Source organism: Macaca fascicularis, chromosome 19 (assembly GCF_037993035.2).
Source record: "Macaca fascicularis isolate 582-1 chromosome 19, T2T-MFA8v1.1".
Classification (NCBI taxonomy): Eukaryota; Metazoa; Chordata; class Mammalia; order Primates; family Cercopithecidae; genus Macaca; species Macaca fascicularis.
This window is the reverse complement of record NC_088393.1, coordinates 919,270-946,948: the sequence shown is the minus strand read 5'-3', so window position 1 is coordinate 946,948 and position 27,679 is coordinate 919,270. Positions and strand designations below refer to the sequence as shown.

Genomic DNA, 27,679 nt, shown 5'->3' with positions numbered 1-27,679 from the left:
TCCCCACCTCCCTCCCAGTCAGAGCTCACCAGACGCCTTCTGTCCCCACCTCCCTCCCAGTCAGAGCTCACCAGGCGCCTTCTGTCCCCACCTCCCTCCCAGTCAGAGCTCACCAGGCACCTTCTGTCCCCACCTCCCTCCCAGTCAGAGCTCACCAGACGCCTTCTGTCCCCACCTCCCTCCCAGTCAGAACTCACCAGACGCCTTCTGTCCCCACCTCCCTCCCAGTCAGAGCTCACCAGACACCTTCCCACCTCCCTCCCAGTCACAGCTCACCAGACACCTTCTGTCCCCACCTCCCTCCCAGTCAGAGCTCACCAGACACCTTCTGTCCCCACCTCCCTCCCAGTCAGAGCTCACCAGACACCTTCTCACCTCCCTCCCAGTCACAGCTCACCAGATGCCTTCTGCCCCCACCTCCGTCCCAGTCAGAGCTCGCCAGACGCCTTCTGTCCCCACCTCCCTCCCAGTCAGAGCTCACCAGACGCCTTCTGTTCCCACCTCCCTCCCAGTCACAGCTCACCAGGTGCCTTCCCACCTCCCTCCCAGTCAGAGCTCACCAGCTTCCAAAACTTCACCAGTTCCAGCGAGCTTTCTTTAAAAATGATACAACTTTTCTTGGAAGTTTGCAATTATTTCAAAACAAGGACAACAAAAACAAAGCCAGAAAGGTGTGCAAACAAACAACAGTGAGAACAAAACAAGGTGACTAACCAGCTTCTGTGCTCCGCCCCAGGCTTGGGCCTGCTCTCTGTTAGAAACCAGTGACAAAGCTGGGGACAGTTGAACTTTTATTAGCACCAAGCTGGGACTTTCCTCTTGAGGGAGCCGGGACTGGCCTTGAAGGAAAAGGGAAGGAATTTCTCATCACAGCATTTGGTGTTCTGTAGTCTGGGCCTCGTGTCGCTGGAAGGCCCCCTGAAGACATCGCTCTGAGTCCCTCCTTTGGGAAACACGCTGTGAATTGGGGGCGGCACCGCGGGTCACTGTGTGAGGGACGAGACAGTTGTGCCTGCACCCAGGGGAAAGCCCGGCCCCCTCGTCACCCTCATCCAGTGGCATCTGTGGGATTTCTCCCCAGCCATGACCACGGCTGTTCTCGTTCCTCACCACGGAACTACCCAGAGGGAGGAGGCAGCAAATGCTTTGGGTTCTGCAGGAGCTGACCTGGGTTCGCACCCGGTGCAGTCCCGGGCCAAAGCACTGCCTCTCTGAGCTCGTTTTCTCCTTGGTGAAGTGAGGGTGGTAATAGGGAAAGCCGCCTCGAAGGACAGACTGCGGGGGATGATTTGATTCTTGCTGTTCAGCCCTCGGTCCAGTGCTAATCCCGGCGAGGAGAGACCAACTGCCCTTGACTGGGACGGCATCTGGTGGTCACACGTGGTATTGCTGCCTCCTCCCCGGGTACCGCCGGCCGTCACTCACTCACGAGGCTTATTGAAATTCTGTTTTACACTTTGGGAAGCCGAGGCGGGTGGATCACCTGAGGATGGGAATTCAAGACCAGCCTGACCAACATGGAGAAACCCCATTTCTACTGAAAATACAAAATTAGCCAGGCGTGGTGGTGCATGCCTGTAATCCCAGGTACTCCGGAGGCTGAGGTAGGAGACACGCTTGAACCTGGGAGGCTGAGGTTGCAGCGAGCCGAGATCGCACCACTGTACTCCAGCCTGGGCAACAAGAGCGAAACTCCATCTCAAAAATAAAAATAAAAAAAGAAATAAGTTCTGTTCTGGATGCCGCTGGAAGTTCAGGCATGAGCAAGATAATCAGTCTCCACCCTACTGGAGCACGTATGCTAATGAGATAAAAAAGACAATAAATATGTAAAAAGGCAACACAGCAAGATCATGATAAATGCGACTAAGCAAACAAACTCCCCATAGATTTAGGTAGAAAAATGAGGAAGCCCTGCTGTAGACGAGGTGATTGGGGAAGGCTTTTAGGAGGAGATGATTTTTTTTGTTTTTTTTTTTGTTTTTTTTGAGACGGAGTCTCGCTCTGTCGCCCAGGGTGGAGTGCAGTGGCCGGATCTCAGCTCACTGCAAGCTCCGCCTCCCGGGTTCACACCATTCACCTGCCTCAGCCTCCCGAGTAGCTGGGACTACAGGCGCCACCACCTCGCCCGGCTAGTTTTTTGTATTTTTTAGTAGAGATAGGGTTTCACCGCGTTAGCCAGGATGGTCTCCATCTCCTGACCTCGTGATCCACCCGTCTCAGCCTCCCAAAGTGCTGGGATTACAGGCTTGAGCCACCGCGCCCGGCCAGACGGGATGATATTTAAGGTGAATCTGGAAGGAGTCATGCCCCTGAATTGGGAGGGGTTACTGAGCCCCACACTGAACTGGTGTGGCTATGAGAGCAGGCGTGAGAGAGGGACAGGGGAGGGGACCAGCCTGGCCGGCCTGGGGAGGGAGCCAGGCAGCAGGGGGTCTCCATTCTGAAGTAGAAGCACTGGCAGCCACAGCCACACCTGGGTGGCTCTGACCACGGGGTGGTCACTGGGAACAGGAGATGGGTGCACTTCCGTTGTGTGTGGCTGCATGACAGGCAGCCCAGCCAGCAGCTGACGGCGGGCGTTCCTCACTCCCCGTGATTCTGCGTTCTGCGGTAGGACATGACCTCACTAGGCAATAGGACTTTGTCAGCCCCGTCACAATCATACACAACTGTTGTGGACCGAAACGTGCTGTGCTGCCACAGGAGTGATAGGAGCTCAGCAGAATCAGCCATGCCTTCCCTCTGTAGGCTTAATTTGGAGTAGTTTCAAAATGAATCGCCGTTTTAGAGACTGGCAAGACTGAATTTGACAGCAACTTCTTCCCGTTTCTCCTCTCTCTCCTCCCTCCATTTTCTTTTGCAAGGACCTTAGGGGCATAAAATTAGGTGAACAATAATTATTTCCATCCATCCATTCATTACCCATTCAGATACAACTATGAGCTCATTCCCCAGCCGGAGAATAAGAATGGGATTAAGGACTTCCTGCCACAGCCCCAGCAACAGCAACACCTCCCACATCAGCTCATTGTCTGCTCAGCACCACCGTTCTGCTCCACCACCTACAACTGCTTGTCACTAGAGTTCTACTCCACCTCCTACAACTGCTCATCAATCACCACGGTTCTCCTCCACCTCCTACGTCTGCTCATCAATCACCACGGTTCTCCTCCACCTCCTACATCTGCTTGTCACTAGAGTTCTACTCCACCTCCTACAACTGCTCATCACCATGGTTCTGCTCCACCTCCTACATCTGCTCATCTCCGCGGTTCTCCTCCACCTCCTACATCTGCTCATCACCACGGTTCTGCTCCACCTCCTACATCTGCTCATCACCACGGTTCTGCCCCACCTCCTACATCAGCTTGTTACTAGAGTTCTACTCCACCTCCTACAATGGCTCATCACCGCGGTTCTGCCCCACCTCTTACATCTGCTCATCAATCACCACGGTTCTGCTCCACCTCCTACATCTGCTCATCACCACAGTTCTCCTCCACCTCCTACATATGCTTATCACCACAGTTCTCCTCCACCTCCCACATCTGCTCATCAATCACCGCAGTTCTCCTCCACTTCCTACATCTGCTCATCACTGCGGTTCTCCTCCACTTCCTACATCTGCTCATCACTGCGGTTCTCCTCTACCTCCTACATCTGCTCATCACTGCGGTTCTCCTCCACTTCCTACATCTGCTCATCACCGCGGTTCTCCTCCACTTCCTACATCTGCTCATCAATCACCGCGGTTCTCCTCCACCTCCTACATTTGCTCATCACCATGGTTCTGCTCCACATCCTACATCTGCTCATCAGTCACCACGGTTCTCCTCCACCTCCTACATCTGCTCATCACCATGGTTCTCCTCCACCTCCTACATCTGCTCATCACCACGGTTCTCCTCCACCTCCTACATCTGCTCATCAATCACCATGGTTCTGCTCCACCTCCTACATCTGCTCATCACAATGGTTCTCCTCCACCTCCTACATCTGCTCATCACAATGGTTCCCCTCCACCTCCTACATCTGCTCATCACCGTGGTTCTGCTCCACTTCCTACATCTGCTCATCAATCACCACGGTTCTGCTCCACCTCCTACATCTGCTCATCACCACAGTTCTCCTCCACCTCCTAAATCAGCTCATCACCATGGTTCTGCTCCACCTCCTACATCACCGCGGTTCTGCTCCACCTCCTACATCTGCTTATCACTGCGGTTCTGCTCTTTCCTTTTTTTTTTTTTTTTTTTTTTTTTTGGAGAGGAGTCTCACTCTGTCACCCAGGCTAGAGTACAGTGGTGTGATCTCGGCTCACTGCAAACTCCGCCTCCTGTGTTCAAGCGATTCTCCTACCTCAGCCTCCTAAGTAGCTGAGATTACAGGTGCCCACCACCACACCCAGCTAACTTTTCGTATTTTTAGTAGAGACGGGGTTCACCATGTTGGCTAGGATGGTCTCGATCTCTTGGCCTTGTGATCCGCCCGCCTTGGCCTCCCAAAGTGCTGGGATTACAGGTCTGAGCCACCTCGCCCAGCATCCATCTATTTTCTTATTGATTTATAAGAGCTATTTATTTATGCCGGGTACTAATCAGTTATAGACATGACAAATGCTGTCCTCCCATTCGTGGCTTCTGTTTCCACGTTTTTGAGGAGTCCTGAACATCAGGCTTAAGTTTTACATGGCTGACTTATTGGTCATGGATGATTAGCACTCTACACGTCTTGTTAAAAATATCCTTCTTTACCTGGAGGGCAAAAGCACAGTCACGTTCACTTTTTTCCATAAGTTTTAAAGTTTTGTTTCAGCATTCACATCCCATATCCACTGAGGACTGATTCTGTGTGTGGTATGAGGTAGGTGTGACAGAAGGAATAGTGACCCCCAACGGTGTCCACATCCTCGTCCCTGGGACCTGGTGTGAAAGTGATGATATGGATGGGAGTTACCCAACACGACGACAGTCGGGAGACCAGGGAAAAAGCACTCGGACGCACGCGCCTGCCCAGGATTGCATCACAGGCCAGCGTCCAAAATGGCCTGCTGTGACCTGAAAGCCAGTTTGACCTGGGAGCTGCTGAAGTGACCTCAATGACATGAAGATGCCTTCTGCTGCCACCTCCCTCCCAGTCAGGGCTCACCAGCTCCCAAAACCTCACCAGTTCCAGCGAGCTTTCTTTCGAAATGATACACAACGTTGCTCCTTCTAGTAAAGGCCCCTCCTGTTCGCGCTGCAGATCTACCAAAGACCGCCCGTCCTGTGTGCATGCCCCAAATTGCAATTGTTTTTATGTATTTTTCCAGACAAAACGTTTTACGTAAAAATGCGTCTCTATCTGCTTGACTTTGACACTGGGAGCACGTTATTTCATGTGGCAAAACGGACTTTGCTGGTGGGACTGGGGTTCCAGACCTGGTCAGACTTGGAGGGTCAGAGCACCCGGCTTATGCAGGCAGACCTCCTTCAATCACCTGTTTCCGTAATAACCAAGCGGGTTTCCCAGCCCTGCTCAGAGATGAGTGCCAGTGGAGCATCCACGTGTGAGGGGTTAGACTGGCCGTTGCTGGCTTTGAAAATGGAGCATGGGGCCAGGACCGAGAAGAGCAGTGGCCTCTGGGTGCTGGGAAAGGCCCCCAGCTCACACACATGGCAGTGCCGGGAAAGGCCCCCAGCTCACACACACACGGCAGTGCCGGGAAGGGCCCCCAGCTCACACACACGCCAAGAACACAGATCTCAGTCCTACGACCACAAGGCACTGACTTCTGTAGCCACCAAATGAGCAGGAGACGAGCCCCCCGGAGGCTCCAGGAGCCAGCCCTGCCCACACCGTGGCTTGAGTCCAGTGAGATCCCTGTTGGGCTGCTGAGCCCAGGACGGCCAGGTGATCGCTCAGTATTGCTGGAGCCTCTGCTTGTGATATGTTAAGGCGGCCGCAGCAGAGAGGAACACACTAGGGACCTGGTTTATTTTCTGCCAGGCGGACGCGCCAGGTCCGGGCAGTCAGAACCCCACACTCCCCACAGCCTGGTCCCCGTCCCCCTCTATTTTCTGCTCAAAGCAACATCACAGGACATTCAGAAATCAAGTACTGTGGCTGTGAACATTTTGCTTTTCCACAGGACATGGGAGCAGACAGGGACCCTCCAACTCTCCCCTGAGGGTGGGCGGAGTTCTGCTGTCCCCACCCACTCCTGGGCTCCTCTGGCTCCTGCTGTAGAGACACCAGCCCTGACTCCACCGAGAAGGTGCCGGGTGCAGCTCCTCCAGCCGTGTGGCCCCGGGAGTTTCCCGTGACCCTGGAGCGCTCATCTGCGTCTCTTCTCCACCACGGGCTGCCGTGAGGGCCAAACGCGCTGTAGCCTGCGTGCTTGGGGTGTGCTGCGGGCTGGAGGTTGCCAGATCCTTAACCCCGTGTCACTGGCGCAGGTTTAGGGAGCAGCCTTGGGTGCGGCGCTCTGAACGAGGTCTCCTGGAAACCGCAGTGGCCACAGGCCCTCCAGCGGCAGCAATGCCTAACTCATCTCTTTGTGGAAGGCACCCACAGATCTTGGTCAGGTTTAACTTGAGAGAAAAATAGCCGGGCGCGGTGGCTCAGGCCTGTCATCCCAGCACTTTGGGAGGCCGAGACGGGCGGATCACGAGGTCAGGAGATCGAGACCATCCTGGCTAACACGGTGAAACCCCGTCTCTACTAAAAATACAAAAAACTAGCCGGGTGTGGCGGCGCCTGTAGTTCCAGCTACTCCGGAGGCTGAGGCGGGAGAATGGCGTGAACCCGGGAGGCGGAGCTTGCAGTGAGCTGAGATCGCGCCACTGCACTCCAGCCTGGGCCACAGAGCCAGACTCTGTCTCAAAAAAAAAAAAAAAAGAGAAAAATAAGTCACTGAGTGCAAGGTGAGGGTTTAGGAAACTTCAGGCCAAGAAGGGGGGTTTTCCCACGGCCTCCTGGATGGGACCAGACCCTCCCAGGGACCTTTCTGCCTGGAGTCCTCCGAGAGACCCCTTTCCCGACAGCGGTGATGGCGCGGCTGCGTCTGGGAGCAGCGCATCCGGGAGATGGGACGGGGAGCTGGAGAGGGCTTTGCGTGTGTTGATGAACTGGGTCTCTTGTGTGCCAAGTGGTCACATGCCCGGACGGCTGGCCCCACACTGGTGGCAGGGGTGAGGGACACAGCAGGACTCTGGGGTGGGCTAGCACTGGGTGGGGGTGGGGGTCTTAGGCCTGGGAGCCCAGAAAGGGGAGGGATGGTCAGGGACTCTCCCTGCATGGGGGACCGACAGGCTTGAGTCTTCAATGATGAGTAGAAAACCACCAAGCACAGAAGGGGGAAGTGCTGGGCAGAGGCACAGGGGAAAGGCTGGATGGGGCACAGCACGGAGAGGGAAAGGCTGGGTGGGGGCACAGCACGGAGGGGGAAAGGCTGGGTGGGGGCACGGAGGGGGAAAGGCTGGGTGGGGGCACAGCACAGAGGGGGAAAGGCTAGGGGGGCACGGAGAGGGAAAGGCTGGGTGGGGGCACAGCACGGAGGGGGAAAGGCTGGGTGGGGGCACAGCACGGAGAGGGAAAGACTGGGTGGGGGCACAGCACAGAGGGGGAAAGGCTAGGGGGGCACGGAGGGGGAAAGGCTGGGTGGGGCACGGAGGGGGAAAGGCTAGGGGGGCACGGAGAGGGAAAGGCTGGGTGGGGGCACAGCACAGAGGGGGAAAGGCTAGGGGGGCACGGAGAGGGAAAGGCTGGGTGGGGGCACAGCACAGAGGGGGAAAGGCTAGGGGGGCACGGAGGGGGATAGGCTGTGTGGGGCACGGTGTGGCAGAGGCGGGAAATTCAGCTCCTTTGACGAGCTGCAAGGAGGTCCGGAAGGCTGCAGCCTGGGGAATACTCCAGTTATAACCATGATTTTGTTGTGAGAATCGAACAGCCTAGTTTGAAGTTATTTCTCAGGAGAGGTTGGAGCCGGAAGGGTCTGTGTCCCTGAGGGTGCAGTTCTAGCTGCTGCGGATTGGAAACTTCGCCAAAACCACTTAGTACTGAGGACACTTATTGTTTCAAGTAACGAGAAGCCTGGACACAGGGTGGATTCCAGAGCTGCTAAGTTCAGAGGCTCGACAAGGGCATCAAAGACCCGCTTTTCAGTCCATCTGCCCTCAGGCTGGCAGGCCTCATGGTCACAAGGCGGCTGCCTGGGCTCTGGACATTACAGACGGGCCCAGCAGTGACAGGAACGGGAAACGCGGTCTTTTCCTTGTGTCTCCTTTTAAGAGAGGGAAGCCATATCTAGATAACCCCTGCAGGGTCCCCTCAGGCCTCCTTCCTAAACCAGTCCTGGGAGGTCCCTGTGAGCCACGACTGCCAGGACTGAGTCCTGATGCCAGCGCAAGCCCAGGTGACCGGCATTGTAGACAGCGCAGGGGTTAGAATGTGGACTGTGGAGAATGTGGGGGACACTCTCCTGTTGCCGCGGCCACCACAGACACATTTGGGTGCTGAGGGAGTGAGGCCGCGGGGGCTGGGAAGGGACCTGTACATGGGGGACAGCAGGCGAAGGTCACTCGGGAACCAGCCCAGCTCTGAGGCTGCAGGCAGGTTGGAAAGGGAGCTCAGCGGTGACCCCCGTGGCCTCCAGAGCTCTGTGTACGAGAGCCGGCGGGTCACAGACCCCGAACACCAGGACCCGGACAATGCGGAGCTGGGACCGGAGGACCCAGAAGAGGAGCTTCCCCCCGAGGAGGTGGCCGGGGAGGAGTTCTCGGAGACCCTGGATCCCAAAGAGGCTCTTTCTGAGTTGGAGAGAGTTCTGGACAAGGACTTAGAGGAGGACATTCCTGAAATCAGGTGGGCACCGCGGAGCGGCCCTGCCCGGGCGCGGTGGGGTAGGGCAGCAGCCCCCTGGGCGTGCGAAAGCGTTGTTCCCGGCCGCTGGCCTGGCTCGCCGAGGGGCCCAGGCTGCCGAGTCAGCCTAGGTGTGGGCCTGGTCAGCTGGCGGCCAGCACCCCTCACTGGGCCCTGAGGCAAACACCAGCACACGCTCCCCTAGCCAGTGGCAGGAGGTGGAGTAAACAGCGCTGAGTTTGGAGTCAGGCAGACTGAGTTCAGGTGCCCAGAGTTCACAGTTTAACAAGTGATGACCTCAAGTCAGACAGCGAGAAAAAGAAATGGGAAAAAAAAGCCTCCCAACTCAAAAGCTGAAACAATTCTAAGCACCACAGGTGGCTAAAACGTTTTAAATGGTCGGGAGGAACACGTTCAGGGTGAACGAACGCTTCAGCGAATCGGCACTGGGGGCAGTGATTCTGGGCAAGTTGCCCGAGTGTCCGCAGCAAGGCGCGCACTCTACCTACCTCTGGAACTTGGCTCCCGCCCTCCCTGCAGTGTGGTCCCGGCCCACGCCCACACCCAGGTGCTCCCTTCTCACCGTGGTCTCCGTGCTGCCCAAGAACAAAGCAGCGGCCCTGTCCTCACGGGGCCGTGCTAGCCTGCAGAGAAAACGGCAGTAGTGTGAGGGGCTCCCGGGGAGGACACGGGAGCCAAGAGCTGCGACAGGGCAGACGTCCTGACGTTTGGCATCTTCGCCTGCTGCCTGTGTCCCTCCCGCGGTCTGTGAGCTTTCTGGGAGGCAGGCGCTGCTCTCTTTAGAGGCTGGTGGCCCCTCTGGGGCCTGGCATACAGTAGGTACTTGATAAATGTTTGTGAGATGCGCAAACATTATCTTAGAACTCACTGAAACAGCCCCACCAGGTGGGAGCTGGTCTCATGTCCAGTTCACAGAGGAGGCGGCTGAGGGCCTGGGGAGCCGGGTGCCCTGGCCAGGGTCTTCCATCCAGCCAGCAGTGGAGCTGCGGTTTGGTCCAGGCCTTCGTGGTGCCAAAGTCCTCCCCCAGAGACCCTTCTCAGGAAAGGAGAGGCGGGTGGGCAGGGCGCTCGAGCAAGACCTACGCTTCTCTGGGCCCCCAAACGCGTCGGGGCGAGAAAGCAGCTCCAACTTCAACATGGAATTCTCCCAAAGCCGGCTGTCCATCAGCCAGAAGTTCCCCAGCACCATCATGGCCAAAGCAAGGAGGAAGAGGCGGCGGAGGAGGCTCATGGAGCTGGCAGAGCCCAAGATAAACTGGCAAGTCCTGAGAGACAGGTGAGGACAGGCCAGACCAACCACGGCCTCGTGGGGGCAGCGCTGGGGCTTCCTCTGTCCCCTTCCCGGGCTCCTCCTGTCCCCACTGCTCGGCTCCCCTCCCACAACCGCCACCACATCCAGCAAACTTAGGGTAGACGGGGTTGGCCAGTTAAGGAGGTGGCCAGACGCCGGGACTGGCTAGGGAACTGCGGCCCTCGGTGGCCCTCTGGGCGGTGGCCAAAGGAGAGTGAGGAGTTTGGGAGCAAACGGGAGACCCAGGGCAAAAGGCAGTGGGGGCTCGGACCCTGTCTCCTCGCAGGAAGGGATGCTGTGGTAAGGGCTATGCCTGGATTTTCCCATGCAAGATGAGCTTACGGTTCTGTCTCTACTGGTAAGTCCAAGGCTGTCTCCTCCATCTGCCTATGCCGGGGGACACGTGTCAGGTTCCGGGGAGCCCCTCCACTCGAGCCACCCTCTTCTCTCTAGGGAGGAGGATGGGGAGGGCTCCTCAGATGTGGGGCTCTCCACCCTTGTGCTTTGGACTCGGGCAATCGGCTGGGACCTGGGTCTGCTCCCAGGAGATGGCCCTGGGCCCTCTTCTGAGCTATGCTTTTCCCCAGCTACCTCCCTCTCTGGACATCAGCCTTGCTCACAACAATCCACACGTCCCGGTGGCCCCCTCCCTCCTACCCCCTCTTCCAGCAACTCCACACCCGCCCTTGGCCACCCTCCCGGCAGAGACCCAGGCTTGTTTCCGGGCAGGGCCAGGGCTCTCTGCCTCCCCTGCCCTGAGCTGCTCACTTATTCCAGGCCCTCTGTGTACTGGACCGAGCGGTTCCTTGAGGACACCACCCTCACCATCACAGTGCCCGGTAGGTGGAGCCCGTGCCTGCTGAGACCCCTGCCTCCGGCTGCTGGCCTCCAGGGAACCTGCCCCACCCCATCCAGATACTTCTGGCCTCCCTTGCCCCATATCCTGGGAGCCTCTGTCCTCTCCACTGGAGTCTGTCCCCTGAGGAGCCTGAGCTGAGACTGGTCCTGGGGGTGAGGGTTGTGGGGAACACGCTCCAGGACAGGGCCAAATCGGGGCAAGAATTTACAAGAAGACCCCCGGCTTTCCCTTCCACAATGATTTCCATGCTTTTCTTGAGAGGAATTTGGTATTGAGGTATCATAGATGCCTTCAAATGAGACACTTCGAGAGTTCCCCATAGAGGAGAGTAATAGTCCAGTTCTCTCCTGCGCTGTTCCTGACTTTAGACCCACAGTCATCACTAGGCCCCCGGAAACCCCAGGCTTGTACTAACTTCAGAACAAAACCCATTTTCCCAGATCTGTACTGAGCCCCATTGAGGAGCCACGGGGCTGAGCTGCCATTCCAGCCCTGCCACTCCCATCCCGTGTCTGAGCAAGGACCTTCAGGCCTCTGAGCCCATTGTCCCTAAATCAGGGACAGCAAGTCTTCTCTCTGCAGGGTGTCTGGTCCCCAGCTGTCTCTGCCCCCAGTTTTTCCAATTCGGCCTCCTGCCCAAGCTCGTGAAAAGCTGAATTCCGCATGCAGAGCCCCTGGGAACTGCAGGGTGTTTACGCTGGGGTTCACCGACTCCGTTTCCCGTTTTGCGCAGCAGTGTCCCGCCGAGTGGAGGAACTGTCTCGGCCCAGGAGATTCTACCTGGAATATTACAACAACAACAGGTGCGGGAAGGAGGGGAGGAGGACTGGGTGCCTACTCGGAGGGCAGAGTTTGGCAGAAATGCCTTATTCTCCCCTGACAGGATGCGGCGTGGGGAAGGGTCCAGGTCCTAGCTCTAGGCAGCCTGTGTTCAGATGGGGCTGGCCCGCTTCCCAGCCCACGTCCCCAGCAGGCTGCTGGGCCTCTTGCAACCGCATTGCCAGCTGTGGAATGCTGGCGGTGGAGGTCACCCGTGAAAGGGGCTTTACACAGTGCCTGGCACAGCGCGTGCTCAGATGCTGTTATCACCATTGTGACTGTATTTTTTTTTTTTTTTTTTTTTTTTTTTTGAGACGGAGTCTCGCTCTGTCGCCCGGGCTGGAGTGCAGTGGCCGGATCTCAGCTCACTGCAAGCTCCGCCTCCCGGGTTTACGCCATTCTCCTGCCTCAGCCTCCCGAGTAGCTGGGACTACAGGCGCCCGCCACCGCGCCCGGCTAGTTTTTTGTATTTTTTAGTAGAGACGGGGTTTCACCGCGTTAGCCAGGATGGTCTCGATCTCCTGACCTCGTGATCCGCCCGTCTCGGCCTCCCAAAGTGCTGGGATTACAGGCTTGAGCCACCGCGCCCGGCCTGTGACTGTATTTTGTTTACTCGAAAAAGGTAGAAATTGTAAGACATATTATTTTATGTACAAAATTCTTTATCACTTAGAGCCCCCGTGCTTGTTAAAAGTGATACTGAGTTATTTCGACAGAACATATGCAGTGTATGAAGGAAAGCACAGCTGAAGGAGACAGCAGAAGTGTGTCCAACTGTTTTGAACCACTTCTGACACAGGGACGATGATGTGGGTGTTGCACACGCTGTTCCACACCGGTATCTGTGCACTTTTTAACGCCAGATCATATTGTAACCTGAAGACAATTTAAATTGCAATTAAACTTAACTCCTGTAGAAGCAGCAGTGCACATCACGTGAACAGCTACATCTGAGCACACACAGAGGCAGCCAGATGTGGCCATGACACTTCCGCCATCTGGCTGGCAGCACTTGTAAGCAGCATCCCAACCTCAGACCTGTTCCAGTGTGGAGACCCTTAGAATCAATGAAATGTGGCTTTATTTCTGGGCAGAGGCATAGCTGAGACCTGATTTTAGAAGGCGCAGCCCCGCGAGCTCAGCTGTACTTCGCTTTCCCCAGCTTTGCATGACAACCTCAGGACAAACACTTTCTTCCCTTGGGTCCAAGTCCTCACCCCAGGCTCTTGATGATGGGGGTGTGTGGAGAAGGCCTGGGAGGAGCTGCCATCCCAGAAGGGAATGGGGGAAGGCCTGGGCCTGAGGGTGGACGTTGCACACTGAGCAGAGACAGCCCTGGGAAACGGTAGCTCTGTGCTTGAGAACTCTATGAATCCCTGCTTGGAGACGCTTTCAAAACCCACCACTACCCCAGAAACAGAGGAGCTAGGAAAGACAGACAGACAGACACACACACACACACCCCTCCCCGGGCCGAGCTGCTGGTCTGAAATGGGGACCTCCCTCAGGACTACTCCTGTCTGGCCCATTCCTCGGTCCTGCCTGGAATACCGAGCGACGAGTCGCCTGAAGGAACTGGCCGCCCCGAAGATTCGTAACAACATCTGGAGCGTGCCCATGTCTGAGGTGGGTGCCCCGTGACCCCGCGACTCACCCACGCCGGGCGGGAGGGACCGGGCAGAGGAAAGAGGCTTTGCCTCTGGGAGTCGGGGGAGGAGGGGAAGCAGCACAGGCGGCGGCCTTGGTTTGGGAGCAGCTTTGCTTGGATCACTCCCTGTCTTCAGATTTGCCCGGGGGGTCATCCTTCCCTGCGTTTCAGCCCGGGGTGGATCCCAGAGCTTCCAGCTCACACTCGGGAATTAGAACAATCTTATCTCAGGTGTTCAGAAAGCGCTCAGTCCACTTCGCATGGAGACTCTCATCTCTTCCCCAGCTCAGGCCGGACACCCGGCCGCTGGCAGCCACTGAGCTGCTCTCCCCCTGCACCTTTTGCTTTTCCGAAAAGTGGCAGAAAAGGAACCCCGCGGACTTGACCCGGCTTCTGCCGCCCCCGCTGTGCATGTGACTCTTGCGTGGGTCGGTAGTTTATTCCTTGTCATCAATTTGCCAATCCAGGCGCCCACTGAAGGGAATTTGGGTGGCTTCCAGTTTGCAGCTGTTACAATAAAGCTGCCACGAACACCTGTATGCAGCTTTTTGTGGAAGTGTAAGAATCGGGATTTCTCAGTTACTGGGCATATCTAACTTTTTTAAAAAACTGACCAACAGTTGTCCAAAGTGGCGGCGCCATCTTGCTTTCTCTGGGTGGGGAGTGAGCTCAGGCACGCCCCATCCTGGCCACCATCTTGCCTTCTCTGGGCGGGAAGTGGGAGCTCAGGTGCGCCCCGTCCTGGTCGCCATCTTGCCTTCTCTGGGTTCGGAGTGGGAGCTCAGGCGTGCCCCGTCTTGGCCGCCATCTTGCATTCTTCAGCCTGGGAGTGAGCTCAGGCGCGCCCCATCCTGGCCACCATCTTGCCTTCTCTGGGTTCGGAGTGGCAGCTCAGGCGTGCCCCGTCTTGGCCGCCATCTTGCATTCTTCAGGTGAAGATTGAGCCCAGGTGCGTCTCAACCTGGCCGCCATCTTGCATTTTCCAGACAGGGATTGAGCTCAGGCGCTCACCATCTTGGTTGCCATCTTGCCTTCTCTGGTGGGGAGTGGGAGCTCAGGCGCACCCCATCCTGGCGCCCATCTTGCATTATTCGGGCGAGGATTGAGCCCAAGTGCTCCCCATCCTGGCCGCCATCTTGCAATCTGTGGGAGGGGATTGCACTCAGGCACTCTGCGTCCTGGCCGCCATCTTGCATTCCCCCGGTGGGGAGCGGGAGCTCACGTGCGCCCCATCCTGGCCGCCATCTTGCCTTTTTCCGGCGGTGAGTGCGCCCCATCCTGTCCGCCATCTTGCATTCTCTGGGCGAGGACTGAGCTCAGGCGCTCCCCCTCCTGGCTGCCATCTTGCTTTCTCCAGGCGGGGAGTGAGCTCAGGTGCTCTGCGTCCTAGCCACCATCTTGTCTTCTCCGGCCAGGGAATGAGCTCAGGCGCCCTCCATCCTGTCCGCCATCTTGCATTCTCTGGGCGAGGATTGAGCTCAGGCGCTCCCACTCCTGGCTGCCATCTTGCTTTTTCTCAGCGGTGAGTGACCTCAGGTGCACCCCATCCTGGCCACCATCTTGCCTTTTCCCGGCGGTGAGTGAGCTCTGGTACCCCCCCATCCTGGCCGCCATCTTGCATTCTCTGGGCAAGGATTGAGCTCAGGTGCGCCCCATCCTGGCCGCCATCTTGCATTCTCCAGGTGGGGGGTGAGCTCAGGCGCTCCACGTCCTAGCCGCCATCTTGTCTTCTCCGGGCAGGGAATGAGCTCAGGCGCCCTCCATCCTGGCCGCTATCTTGCATTCTGTGGGTGGGGAGTGGGAGCTCAGGCGCTCCCCATCCTGGTCGCCGTCTTGCCTTCAGCGGTGAGTGAGCTCAGGCGCGCCCCATCCTGGTCGCCATCTTGTGTTCTCCCCTCGGTGAGTGAGCTCAGGCGCGCCCCGTGCTAGCCGCCATCTTGTCTTCTCCAGGCAGGGAATGAGCTCAGGCGCTCTCCATTGGGGCCGCCATCTTGCGTTCTCCAGGCGGGGAGTGAGCTCGGGTCAGGCGCTCGCCATCCTGGTCGCCGTCTTGCATTCTCCGGGCGGTGAGTGAGCTCAGGGGCTCCGCGTCCTAGCCACCATCTTGTCTTCTCCAGGCAGGGAATGAGCTCAGGCGTCCTCCGTGTTGCCGCCATCTTGCGTTCTCCAGGCGGAGAGTGAGCTGAGGTGCTCTCCATCCTGGCCGCTGTCTTGCATTCTCTAGGCGGGGAGTGGGAGCTCAGGCGCTCCCCATCCTGGTCGCTGTCTTGCCTTCAGCGGTGAGTGAGCTCAGGCGCGCCCCATCCTGGTCACCATCTTGTGTTCTCCCGGCGGTGAGTGAGCTCAGGCGCGCCCCGTGCTAGCCTCCATCTTGTCTTCTCCAGGCAGGGAATGAGCTCAGGCGTCCTCCGTGTTGCCGCCATCTTGCGTTCTCCAGGCGGAGAGTGAGCTGAGGTGCCCTCCGTCCTGGCCGCTGTCTTGCATTCTCTGGGCGGGGAGTGGGAGCTCAGGCGCTCCCCGTTCGGGCCGCCATCTTGCCTTCCGCGGTGTGTGAGTTCAGGTCAGGCGCTCCCCATCCTGGCCGCCGTCTTGCGTTCTCCAGGCGGGAGTGAGCTCAGACGACTGGCCAGCACCCTGTGTTGCCGGCTTGCTTGTTGGTTGGTTCATCTGACTATTCCTAAGCATTTTGTCCGTTTCTGGCGTGGTGTTAACTTCCATTTCCCTCCCTGTGTGTGGTCGTGTCTTCTCCTCTGTGGTGTGTCACACCCCACTTGGGAAATGTTTAAAGTCACACCATCTCCCCCATAAAACCTCAGTAGGGATTTCTAACAGACAAGGACGTTTTCAAACGTGATCCTGGTAACGCTGATCACACTAACAAGTGAACAGTGATTCCTTGATACCAACATGCGCGGTTCACGTTCCCTTTCCCACTGATCTCAAGGACGGCTTTCTGCGGTGGGTTTGGACGTATCGGGGGCTGCGCCTCCATCCCTGGAGCTCCTTAAAGGCAGGACGGAGTCTCCACCTCAGCAGCCGGTCCAGAGCTGTGTGCACGGAGGCCTTGGGCTGGTGGGAAGAGAGGAGGGAGGGAGCAGGGAGACGGATCATTGCGTGGGAGCTTAAATTGTAAACACCACGATGTCTTTGCTGATAGATGTGTCTGTGATTTTTATGGGGGAGCAATTTCAAGAAGAAAGGGACTGAAATTTCACAGTGACCTTTGGGGGTGGTTTCATTTCATCCTCTGCCTCCACGCAGGCTCCAGACGGTTAGGACGAGCCAACAATCACAGACTCTCAGGTAGCGCTCCAAGAACGGACAGACAGGAGCATCTAGGCAGGCGTGGGTCGGACGCCTCCTCTTCCCTTTTAAGGAAGAAAACATTTCAGCAGCTGCCCCCCTTCCTTACCTCCCTCCCCAGAGGCATCAGGAATGGCCAGTTTCTCTTCCAGCCAAGCATAAGTGGGAGACGTGTGAAGTGGTCCTTTGCCTACTCCTTAGTTATTTTGCAGGCGGACTCCTACACACGTGTACGGGAGCCAGCTGGTGAAGGGGAACAGAATGCCTATGAGGAGAGGGGAGGGAAACCGGCTCCAGGTTAAGGATGTCCAAGCGCTGCCCAGTACTCAGTCTCTGCCTAGGCTGGTGCAAATTATCAAAGAACACACTTTCAGTGAACTGTGAGTTTTCTGGAAAATGCCAAGAATGTGTGTGGAGATGGAGTCTTGCTATGTTGTCCAGGCTGGTCTTGAACTTACGTGATCCTCCCACCTCCACCTCCCAAAGTGCTGCCACTGCGCCGGCCACTGTTGAGAATTTTGATCTGCGGAGCGAGTGTGCCAGGTTTCTGGGTGAAACGTCTGCAAGGTCTCCTACCTCGGCCAGTGCTGCCCCACTGCCCACCCAATCCCCTAGGTCGTGTTTTGTGGTTTCGTGAACATAAATGACTTCTGTCTTGCCTTCCTCATTACTGTTTTCTAGAGCAATGCGTGCCGATTTATGGAGAAAAAATGGTCTAACTGCTGGGTTGCCTTCTCTTGAGAACATGCTGCAGTCAGCTTGTGCAGCCCCCAGCGGTCGGGCGCCGGGCTCTTTCTGGGGTGTGTGCGTGGTAACTAAGCTGCAGGGAACATCCCTGCACCCACTTCTTCGGGTCAGGTGCAGGAGTCCCTGTATGTGGCAGTCACCAAGCCTGTGCATGTTCGGCTGAACCTAGTAGACGAATTGCTCCCTGAGCTGCCTGTACTAATTTACTCTCCCTCCAGTAATGCATGAGAGTCTCTCACCAGGGCTTGATAATGTCAGACTTTTTCATTGTTGTCAAATTTGTGAGCATGGAGTGATATTTTGTTGTTTTAATTTACATTTGTCAACAATTGTTGACATTACATTGATCAAAAGACAGGATTATTGACCATTTAGGGTTCATCTCCTATATCATTTGTTCAGCCCTTTTGGCTTTTTTTTTGGTTATTGATTTGAAGGAGCTCTTTATACATGATAGTTACTAATCCTTTGATGAATACATTAAAAACCAACTTCTTCCCAGGCTGTCTTGTGTCTCTTAGTGTTGCTCCTGGGGTCCTTTTGCTCCAGGGCCCAGAAGGAATCATGGACTGTTTTATGTAATCCTTCTATTTCTCTTTCCAGGTGTCCCAGGTATCCAGGGCAGCCCAAATGGCAGTCCCCAGCTCACGGATCCTCCAGTTGTCAAAGCCAAAGGCCCCAGCCACCCTGTTGGAAGAGTGGGACCCCATGCCGAAACCCAAGCCACATGCGTCAGACTATAACCGCCTCCTTCACTTGGCCAGTAAGTAGGTGCCTCAGGCTAGGCGCCTCCTGATGTCCTGTCCAAATCCCAGGGGACACCTTATACCTCTGCCTAGAGCGGGCAGAGGGAAGCTCTCCCCCAGGAAAGAGAAGCAGAAATCACAGGGACGTGTGGTCTGGAAGCAGAGGGTGTTGTCTGAGAGGGTTTTCTAGCAGGAAAAGAAGGTGTAGAAGAGAAAATCAGGGTGAAGTGCAGGGGCCAGAGAGCCACGCTAAGGAACAAAGGCAGCTTTAAAATGGGTGTTGAGCTGGGCGCGGTGGCTCAAGCCTGTAATCCCAGCACTTTTGGAGGCTGAGACGGGCGGATCACGAGGTCAGGAGATCGAGACCATCCTGGCTAACCCGGTGAAACCCCATCTCTACTAAAAAATACAAAAACCTAGCTGGGCGAGGTGGCGGGCGCCTGTAGTCCCAGCTACTCGGGAGGCTGAGGCAGGAGAATGGCAGGAACCCGGGAGGCGGAGCTTGCAGTGAGCTGAGATCGCGCCACTGCACTCCAGCCTGGGGGAAAGAGCGAGACTCCGTCTCAAAAAAAAAAAAAAAAAAAAAAAATGGGTGTTGGCCTGACTCCTTTCCTGTCCTTTAAAACAAATTGAATAACCATTTTCCTCAACGACAAGGGTAATGTGTGTGAATTGCCAGAGAAGTTGCTTGGCCATTTATGTTTACTCTTCTATATCGTTTTCCCAGGCTCCTGTTGCCTGGTGTTTTGGGGTTGTAGATTAGGAGCAGCTCTTTATATAAGATGGTTACTAATCCTTTATTGAACACATTGCACGATGACTTCTTCCCAGTCTGTATCTTGTGTTTTAACTTCGCTTATGTGGCCTTTTCTTTGTTTGTTCATTCATGAAAGAATTTTTATCCATTCTCTTGATATTTGTGAAATGATGAGTGAAATGAATGGAAACAGATGAGTGTTGATGCAGCACTGCCTTACACCATCCTGCACACACTTGCGCTTACCACACACACAGTGAGTATAAACATCAATACACTGGTACACGCACGCACTTACGCTTACCACAAACACACACGGTGAATACAGACATCAATACACTGGTACACATATGCACGTATACATCCATCCATGTTTCAAATGTATATATAAATATCCATGTGTGCATGTGTGTGTGTATGTGCGTGTGTGTGCATGTGTGAGAATGACGGAGGGTTGAGGCTTCTACCCACTCATAGTTGGGACCACCGTGTTTTTTTTTTTTTGAGATGGAGTCTTGCTCTGTCACCCAGGCTGGAGTACAGTGGCGAGATCTTGGCTCACTGCAACCTCTGCCTCTCGGGTTCAAGCAATTCTCCTGCTTCAGCCTCCCAAGTAGCTGGGACTACAAGCGCCTGCCATCACTCCTGGCTAATTTTTGTATTTTTAGTAGAGATGGGGTTTCACCATGTTGGCTAGGCTAGTCTTGAACTCCTGACCTCATGATCCACCTGCCTTGGCCTCCCAAAGTGCTGGGATTACAGGTGTGAGCCACCACGCCTGGCCAAGGGACCAGCTTTTTTTTTTTTTTTTGAGATAGAGTCTCGCTATCTTGCCCAGGCTGGAGTGCAGTGGCACAATCTTGGCTCACTGCAACCTCCGCCTCCCGGGTTCAAGTGATTCTCCTGTCTCAGCCTCCCGAGTAGCTGGGACTACAGGTGCAGGACACCACATCCGGCTAATTTTTGTATTTTTAGTAGAGACGGGGTTTCACCATCTTGGCCAGGATGGTCTCGATCTGACCTCGTGATCCGCCCGCCTTGGCCTCCCAAAGTGCTGGGATTACAGGCATGAGCCACCACGCCTGGCCAGGAACCAGCATTTTTAAAACGTGAAGCAGACGAGCAAATGAAGTGCACTGAACTATGTGGGGTAAGAGTGAGTGTGTGGCAGTTTCTCTGTGTGTGCTCACACTTGCTATGTGGTGGGGATAAGAGCGGGTGTGTGGCTGTGCTGTTCTCTGTGTGTGCTCACACTTGCTATGTGGTGGGGATAAGAGTGGGTGTGTGGCTGTGCTGTTTCTCTGTGTGTGCTCAGACCTGCTGTGTGGCGGGGGTAAGAGCGGGTGTGTGGCTGTGCTGTTTGTGTGTGCTCACACCTGCTGTGTGGTGGGGATAAGAGCGGGTGTGTGGCTGTGCTGTTTGTGTGTGCTCACACCTGCTGTGTGGTGGGGATAAGAGCGGGTGTGTGGCTGTGCTGTTTCTCTGTGTGTGCTCACACCTGCTATGTGGGGGATAAGAGCGGGTGTATGGCTGTGCTGTTTGTGTGTGCTCACACTTGCTATGTGGTGGGGATAAGAGCGGGTGTGTGGCTGTGCTGTTTCTCTGTGTGTGCTCACACCTGCTGTGTGGTGGGGATAAGAGCGGGTGTGTGGCTGTGCTGTTTGTGTGTGCTCACACCTGCTGTGTGGTGGGGATAAGAGCGGGTGTGTGGCTGTGCTGTTTGTGTGTGCTCACACCTGCTGTGTGGTGGGGATAAGAGCGGGTGTGTGGCTGTGCTGTTTCTCTGTGTGTGCTCACACCTGCTGTGTGGTGGGGATAAGAGCGGGTGTGTGGCTGTGCTGTTTGTGTGTGCTCACACCTGCTGTGTGGTGGGGATAAGAGCGGGTGTGTGGCTGTGCTGTTTGTGTGTGCTCACACCTGCTGTGTGGTGGGGATAAGAGCGGGTGTGTGGCTGTGCTGTTTCTCTGTGTGTGCTCACACCTGCTATGTGGGGGATAAGAGCGGGTGTATGGCTGTGCTGTTTGTGTGTGCTCACACTTGCTATGTGGTGGGGATAAGAGCGGGTGTGTGGCTGTGCTGTTTCTCTGTGTGTGCTCACACCTGCTGTGTGGTGGGGATAAGAGCGGGTGTGTGGCTGTGCTGTTTGTGTGTGCTCACACCTGCTGTGTGGTGGGGATAAGAGCGGGTGTGTGGCTGTGCTGTTTGTGTGTGCTCACACCTGCTGTGTGGTGGGGATAAGAGCGGGTGTGTGGCTGTGCTGTTTCTCTGTGTGTGCTCACACCTGCTGTGTGGTGGGGATAAGAGCGGGTGTGTGGCTGTGCTGTTTGTGTGTGCTCACACCTGCTGTGTGGTGGGGATAAGAGCGGGTGTGTGGCTGTGCTGTTTGTGTGTGCTCACACCTGCTGTGTGGTGGGGATAAGAGCGGGTGTGTGGCTGTGCTGTTTCTCTGTGTGTGCTCACACCTGCTATGTGGGGGATAAGAGCGGGTGTATGGCTGTGCTGTTTGTGTGTGCTCACACTTGCTATGTGGTGGGGATAAGAGCGGGTGTGTGGCTGTGCTGTTTCTCTGTGTGTGCTCACACCTGCTGTGTGGTGGGGATAAGAGCGGGTGTGTGGCTGTGCTGTTTGTGTGTGCTCACACCTGCTGTGTGGTGGGGATAAGAGCGGGTGTGTGGCTGTGCTGTTTGTGTGTGCTCACACCTGCTGTGTGGTGGGGATAAGAGCGGGTGTGTGGCTGTGCTGTTTCTCTGTGTGTGCTCACACCTGCTGTGTGGTGGGGATAAGAGCGGGTGTGTGGCTGTGCTGTTTGTGTGTGCTCACACCTGCTGTGTGGTGGGGATAAGAGCGGGTGTGTGGCTGTGCTGTTTGTGTGTGCTCACACCTGCTGTGTGGTGGGGATAAGAGCGGGTGTGTGGCTGTGCTGTTTCTCTGTGTGTGCTCACACCTGCTATGTGGGGGATAAGAGCGGGTGTATGGCTGTGCTGTTTGTGTGTGCTCACACTTGCTATGTGGTGGGGATAAGAGCGGGTGTGTGGCTGTGCTGTTTCTCTGTGTGTGCTCACACCTGCTATGTGGGCTCAGTCGCTGCTGCTAGAGAGTGCTGGAAACTCAACAGAGTTTCAAAGCCCAGATGCCTACTAAATTCTCACAAAGGAGTTCCAAGAAGGCTAGGTTCTGGGCATGGTTCTCCCAGCCCCTTTAGGGCCACCAAGGCCTCACTGCTTGGCCCCCTTACCTTGCACAAGGGCATCTGCCAGACAGAGCCAGCATCCACCCAGAAGGTGCAGAAGAGACAATTAGGGTGCAGAGCAAGGGCCAGAGCAACACTCATACCTGCATCAGTGTATAGTTGTTTATATTCACCATGTGTGTGTGTGGTGAGCGCGGGTGTGTGCAGGACAGTCTGAGGCAGTGCTGCATCTGCAGTTTCCACTCAGGCGGCCTTGCCCAGCCGCGTGTCACGTGGAGTTCTGCCTGCCCTAGTGGAAGAGACTCCACGCTCTTTTCCTCAGGGGCCTCTTCACAGAGGCAGGGCTGGTCTGCCAAGAAGTGGGTGGCCCTTATCCATTTGCACAGAGGTTCCATGCAAAGAGGGATCTGGAAAGAAGCTGGGAGCTTCCCCGGAAATCAAAGGCCCCGAAGCCCCAAGAGACAAGGTGGAGGACAGCTCTGGCTGCTATGGCAGACTTGGTGGCCACATCCCTTCCTAGTCTCCAAGCAGTCTGCTGCAGCTCCCTGCTGTTAAGGAAGGGGTGGGGGAGAGATGGTGAGGAGGGGGTACCCGGAGGAGGGGACCACGAGTGCCTGAGGAGCAGCCACCAGGGGGAAAGACATGACACCAGCCAGGGAGAGGAGACGCCTCCTGCCCAGACCCACCTGCCGCCATGACATGAGCAGGTGGGGGGGAGGGGGGGAACCAGGGTCACCTGGGTTGGCAGCAGAGTGAGGAGACTTGAGCGCTCTTGGCTGTGGCCCCCTGAGTCCCCCTTTCAGGTACCTGTGGCCATTTTTTTTTTTTTAGAGATGGGGTCTTGCTGTGTTGCTCAGTCTGGCCTCAAACTCTAGGGCTCAAGTGATTCTCCTGCCTCCGCCTCCAAGAGTGCTGGAATGACAGGCACGTGCCATTGAGCATGGCTGCCTGTGGCCATTTGAAATATTTTTTTCTTTACAATTCACCCTGTTTTTAAGTGTAGATTTCATAGCTGGGTGTGGCAGTGCCTGACTGTAGCCCCAGCTACTTGGGAGGCTGAGGCGGGAGGATCGCTGGAACCCAGAAGGTTCAAGTCAGGTGGAGGCTGTAGTGAGCTGTGATCCTGCTCCAGCCTGGGAGACACAGCAAGACCCTGCCTCAAAATAAAATCAAATGGGGCCAGGTGCGGTGGCTCACGCCTGTAATCCCAGCACTTTGGGAGGGTGAGGTGGGCGGATTGCCTGAGGTCAGGAGTTCAAGACCAGCCTGGCCAATATGGTGAAACCCTGTCTCTACTAAAAATACAAAAAATTAGCTGGGCATGGTGTCCTGTGCCTGTGATCCCAGCTACTCGGGAGGCTGAGGCAGGAGAATCGCTTGAACCCGGGGAGCGGAGGTTGCAGTGAGTGGAGATCCCACCACTGTACTCCAGCCTGGGCGACAGAGCAAGACTGTGTCTCAAAATAAAATAAATAAAGTAAAAAAAATGATGAAACAAAATTAAAAAAATAGGCCAGGCGCAGTGGCTCACACCTGTAATCCTAGCCTTTTGGGAGGCTGAGGTGGGCGGATCGCCTGAGGTCAGGAGTTCAAGACCAGCCTGGCCAATATGGTGAAACCCCGTCTCTACTAAAAATAGAAAGATTAGCTGGGTGTGGTGGTGCACGTCTGTAGTCCCAGCTACTCAGGAGGCTGAGGCAGGAGAATTGCTTGACCCCAGGAGGCGGAGGTTGCAGTGAGCCGAGATCACAACACTGCACTCCAGGCTGGACAACAGAGCAAGACTCTGTCTCAAAATAAATAAATACATAAATAAATAAATAAAAATAAAAAATGTGTTTCAGTGGCTTTTAGTACAGTCACAGGGTTATGCAACCACCACCACAGTCAATTTTAGAACTTTTTTATGCCTTCAGAGGGCAGCCCCGTCCCTATCAGCTGTCACTCCCCATTCCCATCCCCCAGCCCCTGGCACCCACACGTTCACTTGCAGACTCTGGATTGGCCTGTCCCGGACATTCGTATAAATGGAATCACACACTGTGTGTCCTTTCGTGTCTCTTGCCTCTCGCAGGACGTGATGTCCTCAAGGCTCAGCCACGCTGTAGCCGGTGCTAGAGCCGTGCTCCTTTTCTTGGCTGAGTCATATTCCACTCTCTGAGTGGACTACATTTTCATCCTCAATTCCTGTGCTGATGAGCAGGCCATCTGAACATGAGAGTTTTTTTTCTTTTCTTTCTTTTCTTTTTTTTTTTTGAGATGACATCTTGCTCTGTCGCCCAGGCTGAAGTGCAGTGGCACCATCTGGGCTCACTGCAACCTCTGCCTCCTGAGTTCAAGCCATCCTCATGCCTCAGCCTCCCGAGTAGCTGGGACTACAGAGACGCACCACCACACTTGGCCAATTTTTGTATTTTTAGTAGAGGTGAGGTTTCATCATGTTGACCAGGCTGGTCTCAAACTTCTGACCTCAGGTGATCTGCCGGCCTCAGCCTTCCACAGTGCTGGGATTCCAGGCGTGAGCCCCCATGCCCAGCCTGAATGTGGAACTCTGAGGTTTGAGCTTCAGTGCTGTCCTTCTCTTCTGCTCCCTCTAGGGCCCAAAGCTCAGTCGGACAAGTGTGTTCCTGACCGAGATCCTCGCTGGGCGGTGCTGGATGTCACCAAGAAGGTGGTGGCCAGCCCCCGGATCATCTCCCTGGCCCAGCCCAAAGTGCGCAAGTGCCTCAACGAGGGCCACAACCCCTATTCCATCTCCCCGGCCTCCCTGGTGGCCCAGGCGTCCCCTCGCCTCTATGAGCTTGCCACCCCCAAAAGCATCACCAGAAAAGTGTGATCAGCCCAGGCCTGGCCTCTAAGACCTCCGCTCCCAGTAAACACCCTCAGGCACCCTAAACCTGTGTATGTGATTATTCTGAGCTTTTTGGCCTGGAGAAGGGAGGGCGGGCCAGAAGGCCAAAAGAAGGATGAGGAGGACAATAATATTTATTTTTTCATCCAACCTGCGATTTGTCTAGCTGTTTATTTTCCGAGTCACTTTCATTGACCATCTCGAGTGCCCTCTGAATCTCTTCAATCCAGACTTGCTCGTCCACTCCTCCTGAGGGCCCACAGGACCGTCAGAGTCGGAATGACAGCCACTGTCACACCAGCTGACGCCTGTTACACAACTTACGGATCTTTACAGTGACCTAATGATGGAGGGATTATCATTGTCCCCATTCCTCAGATGTGGAGACTGAGGCTCAAATAGGTTAGGAAAAGACCCACAGTCCCTGCTATGGCCTGAATGCCTGTGTCTCCCCCAAATTCATATGTTGAAATTCCCACCCTCGAGGTGATGGTATTAGGAGGTGAGGCCTCGGGGAGGCAGTGAGGTCATGGAGCAGAGCTGTCACGCATGGGATTGGTGTCCTTATCAAAGAGGACCAAGAGATACCCGTGGCCCCTGTCTGCCATGTGAAGACACTGAGAAGCAGGCAGTGTGCAACCAGGAGGACCCCCATCACCAGCCCCTGACCATGCTGGCACCCTGATCTCAGACCTGCACCCTCCAGGACTGTGGGAAATAAACTACTATTGCTTCTAACCCACCAGCCTATGGTACTTTGTTACAGCAGGGCAGATGGACCAAGACAGTTCCCATTATTAGCATCTGGTTGCTGCTCTAACAAACGCCCACGAACGGGGTGACAAAACACTACACATTTGGGCTGGGTGCAGTGGCTCACACCTGTAATCCCAGCACTTTGGGAGGCCGAGGCAGGCGGATCGCTTGAGGTCAGGAGTTCGAGACCTGGCCAACATGGCAAAACCCCACCTCTACTAAAAAGGCAGGAATTAATTGGGTGTGGTGACGCATGCACGTAATCCCAGTGACTCAGGAGGCCGAGACAGGAGAGTCTCTTGAACCTGGAAGGTTGAGGCTGCAGTGAGCTGAGATCGCACCACTACACTAGCCTGGGCGATAGAGAGAGACTATGAGACTCTGTCTCAAAAACAACAACAACAACAAAATGCGCATTTATACTCTTACCCTCCTGGAGATTGGAGTCGAAAGTCAGTCTCACTTGGGCTGAAGTCCAAGTACCAGCAGGGCTGCCGCTTCCAGAGACCCCAGGGAAGAGTCCGTTTCCCGCCTTTTCTGGCATCCGGAAGCACTTGCATCCCTGGTGTGGGGTTGCGGCGTTGGGTCTTTCATCTTCAAATCCAGCAGCACAGCCTCTTCTCTCTGACTCGCACCCTCCTGCCTCCTCTCTTGAGAACACCGTACTGACCTTGGGCCACCTGGGTCATCAGGATAATCTCTCATCTCAGCATCCTTAATCCCATCCGCAACTCTCTTGTCATTTAAGGTGACCTATTCAGAGGCCTGGGGACTAGGCTGGGGATGTCCTTGGGGTGCTATTCTGCCAACCACAGACAGTCTGGCGACTTCCTTGGCACTCTCAGTTTCTCTGTAGCCTGGAGGTGGGAGAGATCTTCAGGAAGTACAGTGTCAGGACTGGGTGAAATAAATGATCAGGGCCGGCTGTGGTGGCTCACGCCTGTAATCTCAGCATTTTGGCAGGCTGAGGTGGGTGGATCACCAGAGGTCAGGAGTCCCAGACCAGCCTGGCCAAAGTGGCGAAACCCTGTCTCTACTGAAAATACAAAAATTAGCCAGGCGTGGTGGTGGGCACCTGTAATCGCAGCTACTTGGGAGGCTGAGGCAGGAGAATTACTTGAACCCGGGAGGCGGAGGTTGCAGTGAGCCGAGATCGCACCACTGTACTCCAGCCTGGGCGACAGAGCAAGACTCTGCCTCAAAATAAATAAATAAATAATCAGACTGTGGCATTTGTGAAAGGAGAGAGTACCCTGTTTCTCATGGGGTGGTACTGTGGCATTTGTGAAAGGAGGAGAGAGTACCCTGTTTCTCATGGGGTGGTACTGTGGCATTTGTGAAAGGAGAGAGTACCCTGTTTCTCATGGGGTGGTACTGTGGCATTTGTGAAAGGAGAGAGTACCCTGTTTCTCATGGGGTGGTATCACCGTTTACCAAGGTAGGGAACACTGGGAGAGGAGCTTTTTTAAAATACGGGAGTGGGTAATGAATCCTGAGTTTGAAACTAGAGTTCCAAGGTGCTTCGAGTTTTTGTTGTTGAGACGGAGTCTGGCTGTGTCGCCCAGGCTGGAGTGCAGTGGCGCGATCTCAGCTCACTACAAGCTCCGCCTCCCGGGTTCACGCCATTTTCCTGCTTCAGCCTCCCGAGTAGCTGGGACTACAGGCGCCCGCCACCACACCCGGCTAATTTGTTATATTTTTAGTAGAGGTGGGGTTTCACCGTGTTGGCCAGGCTGGTCTCGATTTCCTGACCTCGTGATCCACCCGCCTCGGCCTCCCAAAGTACTGGGATTACAGGCGTGAGCCACCATGCCTGGCTGGTGCTTTGCTATTTCCAAGAGAAAATA

The 27,679-nt window shown here is 55.5% G+C and overlaps 1 protein-coding gene and 1 long non-coding RNA gene across 4 annotated transcripts; one reads left to right on the top strand and one right to left on the bottom strand.

Moving 5' to 3' along the window:
* Positions 1 to 613: 613 nt before the first annotated feature.
* On the bottom strand, positions 614 to 26,499 carry LOC123570253 (uncharacterized). Of its 3 annotated transcripts, none has more exons than XR_010583557.2 (3): positions 26,262 to 26,499; positions 10,499 to 10,605; positions 614 to 986 (listed from the first exon to the last, which is right to left on the bottom strand). It is a non-coding gene; the product is annotated as an uncharacterized lncRNA (long non-coding RNA). The 3 variants fall into 3 exon arrangements; XR_010583558.1 differs by lacking the exons at positions 10,499 to 10,605; positions 26,262 to 26,499 and adding exons at positions 1,168 to 1,483; positions 9,354 to 9,434; XR_012428127.1 differs by lacking the exon at positions 10,499 to 10,605.
* SPMAP2 (sperm microtubule associated protein 2) lies at positions 7,848 to 25,814 on the top strand. Its single transcript, XM_005587303.4, has 9 exons — positions 7,848 to 8,847; positions 10,019 to 10,141; positions 10,443 to 10,514; positions 10,934 to 10,995; positions 11,749 to 11,818; positions 13,343 to 13,460; positions 18,136 to 18,295; positions 24,823 to 24,967; positions 25,002 to 25,814. Exons 1-9 carry the CDS (start codon positions 8,381 to 8,383, stop codon positions 25,081 to 25,083), a joined length of 1,299 nt encoding a protein of 432 aa, XP_005587360.3. The 5' UTR covers positions 7,848 to 8,380; the 3' UTR covers positions 25,084 to 25,814.
* Positions 26,500 to 27,679: the final 1,180 nt, after the last annotated feature.